General features: G+C 40.9%; 1 protein-coding gene across 3 annotated transcripts in view; it reads right to left on the bottom strand.

Moving 5' to 3' along the window:
• The window catches only part of PARN (poly(A)-specific ribonuclease), a 188,853-nt gene that overhangs the window by 142,185 nt on the left and 32,641 nt on the right, over window positions 1-14,027 (bottom strand). For all 3 annotated transcript variants that reach the window (XM_038763155.1, XM_038763154.1, XM_038763156.1), the window contains exons 14-18: window positions 12,371-12,414; window positions 6,082-6,124; window positions 3,970-4,045; window positions 2,032-2,142; window positions 1,548-1,617 (exon numbers count right to left, since the gene is read on the bottom strand). In XM_038763155.1, coding sequence (XP_038619083.1) covers window positions 1,548-1,617; window positions 2,032-2,142; window positions 3,970-4,045; window positions 6,082-6,124; window positions 12,371-12,414 — 344 coding nt within the window. The remainder of the gene's footprint in view (window positions 1-1,547; window positions 1,618-2,031; window positions 2,143-3,969; window positions 4,046-6,081; window positions 6,125-12,370; window positions 12,415-14,027) is intronic.

The raw sequence follows: 14,027 nt of genomic DNA on the forward strand, positions 1-14,027 counted from the left end.
GGAGAAAGTCCTTACAAACTTTTGAATTCAATATGCCCCCTAAGATTAAGGCAAAAAAAAACAACCTGCTTAAATTTACTGAGGTGGAAACATTTTTCACAATATCAAACGTTTTCCACAGATTCTCTTATGTGGCAACGCATGTGAGGATCATATGCTTTTTACTTAACTGATACAATCCATAATATTTCTTTCCTAAACTCCCCTCTGATACTCTCACTTTGGGAGGAAGTTGGAAACAAAACAAAAAACGATTCTCCTCAAAACTAATGACTAAATGTCAACTCTTCATTTTCCCTTGTTACTTCACTGAGGCAACATCTGAAAATTAGTTTTGTTTGTTCTGTTCAGATGTACTTATAAGTACTTAAAGAAAATACAGCACAGAGACAATTTAATCTCAAATAAAAAAGGCATTCATTTTCAGAGAGGGAATGATCAGTAAAATGTCTTCTAATTTCACAAAATACCTCAGGGAATTTAAATTGCTTTAGATAAAATGATTTCCTCATCAAGGGTTTTTACCTGAAATGAATGAAAATGCCTGCTCATCCCAAAAAGGCACTCACTTACACCACTCGCATAGGTATAAATTCAAATGAAGGTAAAGACCACACAAAAGTTACTTTAAGGAAAGTTTCAGAGTTTATCAAAATCTCATCATTCTCCCCACAGACTATGCACTTCATTCAAACATGTTTATTTCTTTATGCAGAATTGATTTTCTCCTAGAAATAAAAACTCGCTCAATACCCATGGGAGAGGGGGGTTAGTAATGGGTTTCCTGTACGACCCCTTTTCCAAACTTCTCCTGCATTCTTACCCTCTCCTGGGCTTCCAAGGAAGAAGGTTCTCACCAAGACCCAAAACTACACTATGGCTCTGCAACAACAACCCGAGAAAGAAATTCCCTTAAGTACACACTTGGTAGCGATAGGTAGAAAGTGCCGAGAACATGGGGTTCAAAATATGCCCAGCCCTTTCCGCTGACACACTGTCCCTGAACCATACAGAGAGAGGCATCACTGTGACATGGGATTCATAGTTAAATCTCTGACTCTGTGCTTTCCCATCCTGTCAGAAATGTTCACCAAAAAAAAGTGTAGCATTTTGAAATTCTAGGACGAACACTAAAACTAAAACTACGACACCCAACTGTTACAAGTGCATAATCCATTCTCACAGTCCAGCTATGTATTTCATAATTTGATTTTCCTAGTGCCGGTAAATGAAATTCCTATAACTAAATACACGTGCATGTTTCCTCTCCTTACATTTCAGCCCACACCAAGGAGATGCACACAAAACATACACTACTTTAAACTGGGCCCTTCCTAACACTGTCCATTTAGGTCTGCTTAGTGCCCACGTGCATAAAAATAATAGAAAAAGAATATCCTAGTTATCACAGGAAAATGATCCATTCATCCCACATCTATATTTTTACTACTACAAAACTAGCAATCAAAAAGTATTCAAATTAAAAGACAGATTTCATTCAAAGTTATTTCAGGTAGCACTGCCATTGGGTCCTGCTGATTACTTACTTGTTAAAAAAAGGTTCAATGAGTTTTGATCTGGCAGACACGTGATTTTTTGGAGGACTGAGAAAAGAACCTGAATAAAAAAAGAGGAAGGATATTACGATCAGCTCAACAAACACAAAAAAAGGGAAAAATAAATATAAATTACTCTTTGGAGTTTGTTTGGCGAAGAGGAGGGAGAGCTTGCCTTAGCCAAATGCCAACTAGCAAGAGAAACCTTTATCCTTCTGCGTTCCCAAGCATATTTGGGTCATACTGAACTACAACCTTCTAGACTGTAAGCTCAATGTGGGCAGGGAATGTGTCTGTTTATTGTTATATTGTACTCTACCAAACACTTAGGGCATTGCTCTGCAGACAGCACTCAATACATACAATTGACTGACTCGGATAGCCCCAACATCCCTCCCACTTGTAGCACGGTAATGAGTCCCAGATACAGTTGTTTAAACCATTTCTTTGTTTGAGACAAGTGTGTACTTGGTACCTAGGAAGTTAGCCATGGAGATGAAACACAGTCCTGTAATGTACGCATCATAGCCTGCTTCGTGGAGCTGTTCAGAAGCGGTGTCATAGCTGGGAAATCCTGCTGCGCTTTCTGAAAAACAGAAGTGTTTTTTGTCCCGAGTGTGATAATGACGCACTCCACTCTATCCATCAGACTATGGAAAGGTTTTAAACTATAAGAAAACTAACCAGAACCATTTCCTCTTTCTTCTACCATGCAAGACTTGCTTCAAAATGGATAAAACGATCTCTAAAAATGAAGGATATTTATTCCTAGACAGAAGCTTAATTAAGATGGCTATTGATCTGAATACAAGGCAAATACTAGAGTTGGTATCAATCAATCAATCATATTTATTGAGAGCTTACTGTGTGCAGAGCACTGTATTAAGCTCTTGGGAAGTACAAGTTGGCAACATATAGAGACAGTCCCTACCCAACAGTGGGCTCACAGTCTAGAAGGGGGAGACAGAGAACAAAACAAAACATATTAACAAAATAAAATAAATAGAATAGATATAGTAATAAATATGTACAAACATACATACATATATAAGAGACTACCATCAAAATAACCCTTTCTTCACCTATCTTCCATACAACTAGCTTTATTTTAGAGTATGCTAATTGCTCAGATACTTTCAAAAGCTACATGAAATTTAAAAACCTGTCCTTTGATTATGCTAATTAATAAGTACCCTGTTAGTACAAAATGATTTTATTTTCTATTTTCACAAAATCAATGAAAAATTTGTTCTCTTAAAAATCATGGGGAAAAGCTGCTAGCTAGCTAGCTTGGCAAAAGTGTCAGAATGGTTTTTCTTGAAATTTTTATTACATCACTGAGTCCAACCATTTAACTTTGCTAAATTGCACAGAGTATCCAAAAATATCAGAGAACACTTACTATTGCCTCAGAAAAGTTTGACAAATTTCCTAGTTACATTAAGTGCTTTTAAGAGATAAAAGGAAAACTCCAATGCTAGAAACTAATATTCAAAATGAAGACAGTGATAATGGAATAATAAAAACATTAGTTTTCACATTATAAGACAATCTAAACCTGAATAACAATATTCTCTAGACAAAAAAGTGGTCTGCAAACAGTAAGCGCTCAATAAATATGACTAATTGAAAAATATTAATTTATCAAAATTTTCCTAAAAGGGCCATTTTTTTCCTACTTCAACATGCTAACCAGCTACTTGATTAGCTCCATTTTCCCTGCTAACAAGTATACTTTTTAAAAATCAATTATTTCCCCATCTTGTTTTTATAAGAAGTGGTCTAGTTTCTTTAAGTCTCCTTCTAGACTGTAAACTCGTTGTGGGCAGGGAATGTGTCCATTACGTTGTTATATTGTGCTCTTCCAAGCGCTTAGTAAAGGTCTCTGCACACAGTAAGTGCTCAACAAATAAGATTGACTGAGAGACTCTGATTCCCTCTTACTAGGGCTAGTTTCCAGAAAAAGAAACAATTATCTGTAGTTTGGATTCATAGCCAGGTATTCTATTCTAAAAGTTTTAGCCCTACGATAGGTACCTTTAAAAGTTTTCAGCCAATATTTTTGTGAAACAAATGGAATGTTAAAAACACTAAACTGCACACGTTTATTTTAATGTAAAAAAACACCATGGGTGAAATACCTTAACGGGTGGAGAAATTAAATCAATAAAAACTGAAAATACCACATTATCTCCACATCTAAACACCATCCAAGTACTGTGGGATTAACTGCTCTTTTAGTGGATGTGCTGCCAGAATTTTTAAAAGATCATATCGACATTAAATATAGATTACAGATAACATGAATTGGCAGGATTGCTTTGTTCTATCTGAAACCAATGGGTTGACATGCCAGTTCCACAACATTTTCATTCTTTTCACAGACAACTGCTTTTTAACTAGCTGTTCTTACCAACTTTAGGAGGGTTAAATGGAGTTGCTTTTAGTCGCTTTTCCAGTTCTGCAAGGGATGTATTGTTAATAATTTCCTGCAAGAAGAAGGCACACAATATAAGCAAAAACAGCATACTAAATTAAATCACATTTAATAACCTAAGTTTTCAACTAAAGGACTTTCAGGCTACCAGAAACAACTAGATGGACTGATCTAGAGATAAAATCGAGAGATCAGGTACACGGAGACAAAAACCAGTCATTAGGCTCAGCAAAACACAGAGACACCAAAAACAACTGTATTTAACAGCCTCTATATATTTAAAGCACATTTTCTAGTTTATCATTTGTATTCCAATTTTAAGAAAGTGTGGCCAACAAAATGTAATAGCGACTGCAGCAAAATATTGAGCCCCTGTGTCGGCTGGCTATTATCAAATAATCAGTATCTAACATTGCCATCTTTTGTTCTTTAATTAGTGGATGCCCAAATTATTTTGTTGTGAAAAGCAAGCAGAAGGCTATATTTCCTCAACTGACAATGCTCAGGAATGAAGAGTCAAAGGCAGAATAGGGACTCCAAAGCAAAAAAGAGAGGTGGGGGATAGAGGAGGAGACGGTGATGAGAGTAAGGGGGAGAAGGACAGGAATAATAATTATGGTATTTATTAAGCACTTACACCATGCCAAGCACTGTTCTAAGTGATGGGGTAGGTACAAGATGGTCAGGTTGTCCCACTTTGGGCTCACAGTCTTAATCCCCATTTTACAGATGAGGTAACTGAGGCCCAGAGAAGTGAAGTGCCTTGCCCAAGGTCAAACAGCAGACAAGTGGCGGAGCCGGGATTAGAACCCACGACCTCTGACTCCCAAGCCCGTGCTCTTTCCACTAAGCCACGCTGCTTCTTTAGCAAAATGGAAGGGATGGTGAAAGGGGAAGGCAGAGAAAGGGAGAACCATCAAAAGAGAGGAGATCAAAAGAGAGGGAGAGCTGGAAAAGAATGAATGAAATAAATACACCCCCACACAACAAACCAAAATACCTGCCACTGCTACTTGCTTCACTACACCACCATGACAGCAAATGCTGCCAACTGCTCTGGCCACTGCAGGGGTGTGTTCCTGATCACTGTGGTACGGGTAATGGCAATTCTGGTTGTTGTGACCACCACAACAGGTGGGGAAGCAGCGTGGCTCAGTGGAAAGAGCACGGGCTTTGGAGTCAGAGGTCATGGGTTCAAATCCCGGCTCCACCACTTGCCAGCTGTGTGACTTTGGGCAAGTAAGTCACTTAACTTCTCTGGGCCTCAGTTACCTCATCTGGAAAATGGGGATTGAGACTGTGAGCCCCATGTGGGACAACCTGATCACCTTGTATTCCCCCACCCCAACACTTAGAACAGTGCTAAGCACATAGTAAGCACTTAATACCATTATCATTATTATTATTATTATTATCACCAGTGAGACTGGATTGTATCCTGAAGGTTTCCAGCATAACTCATAGGGACCACCCGAGAAACATCCAGGACCTGATCTACTTCGGGTGACAGCGACAGTATCAATGGCAGCAGCTGACACAAATCCAATAAGGAAGAAAAGGAAAAGTCTCCCCTCCTTAACCTCCCTGCAACTGCTCTGCCACCACTGTAACTGTTGGTTTTCCTCGCTCCATCGCAAATGGAAACAGGATCCTAATGCATTCTGCCAGAGGCTTTGCAGGTGGAAGGACAGAACACACCAACGTGAGATTATCCCACCAAATACAGGGTGTCCGATCAAGTTACTAATATCTAACACATATAGAGTAAGACGGTTCCATTTGGTAATCATAATCCCGGACCACTGACTTTTCAAATGTAACCCAGGACACATTTTGAATGAAATACGAACAACAGAAAACGAAATACACACTTATGACTTAAGTACAGTTTAATGTAGTAAAATACAGTTATTAGAATGGCCTAGCTTTTCTCCAACATTTTAATGATGATACTACTCATTTTATTAGGTCATTCATTATTATTCACTTTGCTCCGTGTTACTTTACTATTTAAATGCTAATTACAAAACGTTTGAATTTCAAAACAAGTTAGAACCAAAAATGCAATTGTTCCGATTTTTTAAATACCTTAAAAGGCTGGGTGCTTGCCATCAACTTTGTATCTAATAGCCTAAAATTGAAAGAGTGAATGAAAGTGATTAACAAAAGATAAGTACAAAAACATCTATTTTATTCCTCGTTTTTATTAAAATGCTTTGTGTGCTTGAAGAGAGGCTGGACTATCGCTCAAACTCATTGGAGAGAGCTTCCCACTATAGTTTCAAACATTCGATATCCCTTACTGAGGGTCTACTACGTACAAAGCACTGTACTTAGCACTTGGAAGAATATAACAGAATGCTCTAGTTCATTCATTCATTCAGTCGTATTTATTGAGTGCTTACTGTGTGCAAAGCACTGAACTAAGCGCTTGGGAGAGAATACTATAACAACAGATGCATTCCCTGCCCACACCGCGTTCACATCTAATTGTTCTGGTTGCTGCCTTAAAGGAACCTAGTGGGGAGACAGGCACTGAATTATACTAGATAGGGAGAAGTAATAGTGAATATAAGATATGTAGTAAGCGCTTAACAATTACCATAAAAAAAAGGGGGGGATGGGGAACAGGACCCAGGTGAAGAAGTGTTATAGCTCATGTTGCTGAGGTGGTTGTGGAGATCATCTTTCCCCCATATTTCCCCTTAATTTGGGTCAGAAAAAGATAGAGCTGCTCCAGCCTCCCTCCATCCCTCCCCACTCACTCCTCTTTAGCCTGCAGGATGCCTTTGCCTATTCTCTGGGACGGGCCAGTAAGAGTGGAGGAATATGAGCTCTGTCCCCCTGCAAAAGGAGATTACAAAGCCTCATGCCAGTTTCTGGATTCTGGGTCATGAGGCTGATTTAGGTGTGTTGAACTCTAGTGGGCCAATTGCCAATTCTTCATCTGCGGTAAGCCTCTGCATAGGCCCTCCTGGATGACATGAGGGGCCGAGAATTGTTTTTTTCTGACTTCCATCAGGTTCAAGCTCCTTTCACTTGGGAAGCAGCATGGTCTAGTGGATAGAGCTCCTACTCTGTCCTAATCCTCCTCGACCTCTCAGCTGCCTTTGACACTGTGGACCACCCCCTTCTTCTCAACACGCTATCTGACCTTGGCTTCACAGACTCCGTCCTCTCCTAGTTCTCCTCTTACCTCTCTGGTCGTTCTTTCTCAGTCTCTTTTGCAGGCTCCTCCTCCCCCTCCCATTCTCTCACTGGGGGGGTTCCCCAAGGTTCAGTGCTTGGTCCCCTTCTGTTCTCGATCTACACGCATTCCCTTGGTGACCTCATTCGCTCCCACGGCTTCAACTATCATCTCTACGCTGATGACACCCAGATCTACATCTCTGCCCCTGCTCTCGCCCCCTCTCTCCAGGCTGGCATCTCCTCCTGCCTTCAGGACATCTCCATTTGGATGTCTGCCCACCACCTAAAGCTCAACATGTCGAAGACTGAACTCCTTGTCTTCCCTCCCAAACCTTGCCCTCTCCCTGACTTTCCCATCTCTGTTGACGGCACTACCATCCTTCCCGTCTCACAAGCCCGCAACCTTGGTGTAATCCTCGACTCCGCTCTCTCATTCACCCCTCACATCCAAGCCGTCACCAAAACCTGCCGGTCTCAGCTCCGCAACATCGCCTAGATCGGCCCTTTCCTCTCCATCCAAACCGCTACCCTGCTTGTTCAAGCTCTCATCCTATCCCATCTGGACTACTGCATCAGCCTTCTCTCTGATCTCCCATCCTCGTGTCTCTCTCCACTTCAATCCATACTTCATGCTGCTGCCCGGATTATCTTTGTCCAGAAACGCTCTGGGCATATCACTCCCCTCCTCAAAAATCTCCAGTGGCTACCAATCAATCTGCGCATCAGGCAGAAACTCCTCACCCTGGGCTTCAAGGCTGTCCATCACCTCGCCCCCTCCTACCTCACCTCCCTTCTCTCCTTCTACTGCCCAGCCCGCACCCTCCGCTCCTCCACCGCTGATCTCCTCACCGTACCTCGCTCTCGCCTGTCCCGCCATCGACCCCCGGCCCACGTCATCCCCCGGGCCTGGAATGCCCTCCCTCTGCCCATCCTCCAAGCTAGCTCTCTTCCTCCCTTCAAGGCCCTGCTGAGAGCGCACCTCCTCCAGGAGGCCTTCCCAGACTGAGCCCCTTCCTTCCTCTCCCCCTCGTCCCCCTCTCCATTCCCCCATCTTACCTCCTTCCCTTCCCCACAGCACCTGTATATAAGTATATATGTTTGTACATATTTATTACTCTATTTATTTATTTATTTATTTATTTGTACATATCTATTCTATTTATTTTATTTTGTTAGTATGTTTGGTTTTGTTCTCTGTCTCCCCCTTTTAGACTGTGAGCCCACTGCTGGGTAGGGACTGTCTCTATATGTTGCCAATTTGTACTTCCCAAGCGCTTAGTACAGTGCTCTGCACATAGTAAGCGCTCAATAAATACGATTGATGATGATGATGATGATGATAGAGATGGACCTGGGAGCCAGAAGGACTTGGGTTCTAATCCCACCTCTGCCACCTGTCTGTTTTATGACCTTGGACAAGTCACTTAACTTCTCTGTGGCTAGTTACCTCATCTGTAAAATGGAGATTAAGACTGTGAGCACTATATGGGACAGGGACTCTGTCCAACCTGATTAGCTTGTATCTACCCCAGTACTTAGAACAGTGCTTGGCATATAGTACGCACCTAATAAATGCCATCATTATTGTTATTATTATTATTGGAGCAGGTCACGAATGACAAATATTTTTGTAAGTCCTATGGCTGAATTTGTCCTTTGTCAAACCCAGTTAGGGTAGGGAGAAAACAGTTGAAAACATCTTCCCAGGAGTCAAGCAGCATGGCTCAGTGGAAAGAGCACACACTTGGGAATCAGAGGTCATGGGTTCGAATCCCGGCTCCGCCACATGTCTGCTGAGTGACCTTGGGCAAGTCACTTAACTTCTCTGAGCCTCAGTTACCTCATCTGTAAAATGGGGACTAAGACTGTGAGCCCCACATGGGACAACCTGATCACCTTGTATCCCCTCCAGCGCTTAGAACAGTGCTTCGCACATAGTAAGCTCTCAACAAATGCCATCATTATTATTATTATACGTAAATAAGTGCTGGAGGCATTGACAACCTAAGGGTTTAGGGGCTGGAGATTATTGAAGTGTAAGTTAGGAGGATATAAAATGGGAAGATTAGAAATCAACCGAAGCACCTGAAATCAATTGGAAACAACTTGGCCTTGTGGATAGAGTACAGGCCTGAGAGTCAGAAGGACCTGGGTTCTAATCCTGTCTCTGCCATGTGTCTACTGTGAGACCTTGAGCAAATCACTTCCCTTCTCTGGGCCTCAGTTCCCTCATAATAACAATAATAATGATAATAATAATAATAATAATAATAATAATAATAATGGCATTTATTAAGCACTTACTATGTGCAAAGCACTGTTCTAAACGCTGGGGAGGTTGCAAGGTGATCAGGTTGTCCCACGGGGGGCTCACAGTCTTAATCCCCATTTTACAGATGAGGTCACTGAGGCACAGGGAAGTGAAGTGACTTGCCCAAAGTCACACAGCTGACAGTTGGCGGAGCCGGGATTTGAACCCCAGACCTCTGACTCCAAAGCCCAGGCTCTTTCCACTGAGCCACGCTAATTCCCATCTGTACAGTGGGGATTAAGACTGTAAGCCCCATGTGGGACAGGGACTGTGTCCAACCCAATTGTCTTGTTCAGTGGTCAGAACAGTGTCTGGCACACAGTCAGCGCTTAATAAATACCATAAAAAAAATAAAAATAAAAAATTGGGAGAGACCACCTGGAGATGGGCTTTGGAGATGGGGCAAACCATGGTCTGTCCTATAAAGAGAAGGAAAATGTTTCAGGAAGCGGGAAGGTATAAGCAAAGGTGAGGGTGAGCGGTGAGGATGAGTTACAGTGAGGTTAGTCTTAGAGGAACAAAGAGAGTGACCTGAGGTATAGTGGAATAAGAGTGCACCAGTAAGAAACAGCCGATGGAACGGCTAGGAAGTCACTGGTCAGAAGTTTCTGGTAGATGGGTGACAACTTAAGGCTTTTGCAGAGTGGAGAGACACTCATTCATTCAATCGTATTTATTGGGCGCTTATTGTGTGCGGAGCACTGTACTAAGCGCTTGGGAAGTACAAGTTGGCAACTTATAGAGACGGCCACTACCCAACAACGGGCTCACAGCCTAGAACGGGAAGACAGAACAAAACAAAACATGTGGACAGGTGTCCAGTCGTCAGAACAAACAGAATTAAAGCTACATGCACATCATTAACAAAATAAATAGAATAGTAAATAGGTACAAGTAAAATAGAATAATAAATCTGTACAAACATATATACAGGTGCTGTGGGGAGGGGAAAGAGGTAGGGTGGGGGGATGGGGACTGTTGGGTAGGGACTGTCTCTATATGTTGCCAACTTGTACTTCCCAAGCGCTTAGTACAGTGCTCTGCACACAGTAAGCGCTCAATAAATATGATTGATTGACTGATTGGAGGAGAGAAAAAAGGGGAAAAAGGAAGAAGAGACATGCAGAACAGTGTTTCAGAAAAATGATCTGAAAGTAGTGATCTGAAACTAAGGCGGTGGATACAGTAGACAAAGCAGCAGACTACCCTGTTTCCAGACTCTCCCCTCTCAGACTCTCTTTATTCTTCTCCAGTCTATACTCCACTGTTTTTCTACAACTTTGTTTATTGCACAACTTTCCCCACTCCTCAAACACCACATTCCTAGAGCACAGGCTTTGGAGTCAGAGGTCAAGGGCTCAAACCCCGGCTTCGCCAATTGTCAGCTGTGTGACTTTGGGCAAGTCACTTAACTTCTCTGGGAGCTCAGTTCCCTCATCTGTAAAATGGGGATTAAGACTGTGAGCTCCCCGTGGGACAACCTGATCACCCTGTAACCTCCCCAGCGCTTAAAACAGTGCTTTGAACATAGTAAGCGCTTAATAAATGCCATTATTATTATTATTATTATTATTATTCCTCCACACCAAGCAGGAACTCATTCATTCATTCATTCAATTGTATTTATTGAGCGCTTACTGTGTGCAGAGCACTGTACTAAGCACTTGGGAAGTACAAGTTGGCAACATATAGAGACGGTCCCTACCCAACAGCGGGCTCACAGTCTAGAAGGGGGAGACAGACAACAAAACAAAACATATTAACAAAATTAAATAAATAGAATAAATATATACAAGTAAAATAGAGTAATAAATATGTACAAACATATATATACATATATACAGGTGCTGTGGGGAGGGGAAGGAGGTAATCCGGGGGGGATGGGGAGGGGGAGGAGGGGTAAAGGAAGGAGGGGGCTCAGTCTGGGAACTCCTGATCACTGTAAGGCTTTCAAACAGCTCTCCCTACCCTACTTATCTTCTTCCACTCTACCCCACTTCACTCTTTTCCAGCCAAAGTTTTCACTGTGCCTCATTCTCATCTGTCTGGCCAGTGACCTCTTGTTCACAGCCTCTCTCTTCTTTCTGGAAATCACTCCTCCTTTACATTTGGCAGGTCACTGCTCTCCCCATCTACAAAGCCACTCTGAAATCCCATCTCCTCTAGGCTTTCCCTAATTAATCTCCCATCTCCCCACCCCATTTCCCCATTTGTATCATTTCGGCCCTTCTATATCACCTATGCACTACTCCACAGCTAGAGAACCTACATAAAAATCTCTACCCTCTACCTCTTCCCCTACCATTTTTTAAAAAATTGGATTTGTTCCTCCTTCATTCAATTTTATTTATTGAGCACTTACTGCATGCAGAGCACCATACTAAGCGCTTGAAAGAGTAAAGTACAACAATAAACAGACACAGTCCCTGCCCAGAATGAGTTTATGCGCTTACTGTGTCACTTTTCTAAGTGCTGTAATTCTTTTTGTGTCTATCTTCTTTAGATTCTAAGCTCCTTGTGGACAAGAATTGAGTCTATTAACCGATATAGCCTCCCAAGTGTATAGAACAGTGTTCTGCACAGAGTAAGCACTCTATACCATTGATTGATCACAAAGGACTGACAGGGCAGAGAGGAATGGGTTGATTCAGGAAATGTTGGGCTCAAAAATTAGGTAGCAGGTGGCAGTTCTTAAAAAGATTGGATATTCTGCCCAGAGACAGGGAACTGCCCTTAATGACTACTTAAGGCCCCATCACTCTATGAAATTATACACAGAATTTTCATCTACACATACACAAACATATTATATACACACATACATGACAATTGCAGCTACTGGTCATCTTCTACCAAGATATGTAAAATAAAATTTACCTGGGGAAGACGCATGCTGTTACTTCCTTAAATTCATTCAAATCCTAAAATTCAAGGTAGTGGTTGATGGTTAGACAAGTGTACTCAAAATTCATGATATAGTTTATATTCACAACCCAAACTGGTAAGACAATACCTCAACTGCTTTCTCCAAACTGTTACAAACGTTTCCAGTCTCTGTATGTAAAGACAAACTGAAAAACTATTTCTACCAATTTTTACCACATTCCTCTCTCTCTCTCTCTCTCTTTCTCTCTCTCTCTCTCTCACACACACACACACACACACACACACACACACACACAGCTTGACTGTGGCTCTTTAAAACAATCAAGTTCAAATTTTCCTTTATAACTATTTCTACTTAATAGTCTAAGACCCCAAAGTATACTGCAGTACAACAAGATACCCTAAAAATTAATCAAAATTGACAATACAGGATGAAATGCTCCTCTGCATTCTCAGCTATAAAATGTAGGGTACTATGGTCTGTAATTTGGACTGAAACTAGGCCAATACAGAATGCTATAAACTATTCATACCAATTCAGTCAAAAAAACGCAGATAAAATGATGTTTAATATGGATTAAGTAATGCTTATTGCTTGCAAAGAGTGAAAGATTTGCTGTGGCTTTTCAGTTTAAGGGGATTGGTACTAAAAATGATTGAAGGCAGATATTAAATAAAAACATACTTACTAAATGTTGATAAGTTATGGTGGTTAACAAAAGAATTCAACATGTAATGAATAAAGTATGCCTGAGGCTGTGGTGGGTTATACGAACAGTCACAAAAATGTTGTTAAGATTGTACACCAACAGGTAGACTTCAACTACTAGGTACTTGTCCCATAACTAGGGATTTTTGTTTAATATCAACAATAGATATGGCAATTTACTTGAATTAGGACTAAATTATTTTGATAAATAAAACTGAATACCACCATCATCATCGATGGTACTTATTGAGTACTAAGTGCAAAGCATTGTACTAAGAACTTGGGAGAGTACAATACAACAGAGTTGGCAGACACTTTCCCTTCCCACAATGAGCTCACAGTCTAAAGGGTGATTTTATTATTTATATAGCACTTTTTCTCCTAAGCATTTACAGTGTCATCAATGCCCTAGGACACTTTTATATGAAATTAGGCCTTTGCTTTGAATTTAGACACTAAAATTAGGCATAGAATACATTGCACTCAGGCAATTTTTGTAAACTACTCAGACTATTACTGAAGCTTCACATATCTAAATGCAAATATTACACTATTAATTTTCCTAGTTTATTTTGATCAGAAAGCCCAGATCTGAAATGGGATTTCTGCATCTTTGAATGAATTAATTTACATCTATAATTACTAGAGTCAGTAGTTATAGTGTTGACCCTAACTAATTACACTTCTCATCATCATTATTCATTCTTCACAGGAAATTGTCATTTTCAATTTGCTTTTCATAACTAGGTAAACACTGAAATTACTATCTGTCTATAAATGTCAAAGGGATGGCATACCTAGTCTGAAATTCGGACATTTTTAATTAGCCAAATTTACAATGCATACTCACAATCCATTGTCTTAAGCCTAAACAAAAATGTCAGTAACATTTTAAAATTATAGAATTAATCTTTTTTTATTGCTAAGTGCTTATCATGT

Source organism: Tachyglossus aculeatus, chromosome 21 (genome assembly GCF_015852505.1).
Source record: "Tachyglossus aculeatus isolate mTacAcu1 chromosome 21, mTacAcu1.pri, whole genome shotgun sequence".
Classification (NCBI taxonomy): Eukaryota; Metazoa; Chordata; class Mammalia; order Monotremata; family Tachyglossidae; genus Tachyglossus; species Tachyglossus aculeatus.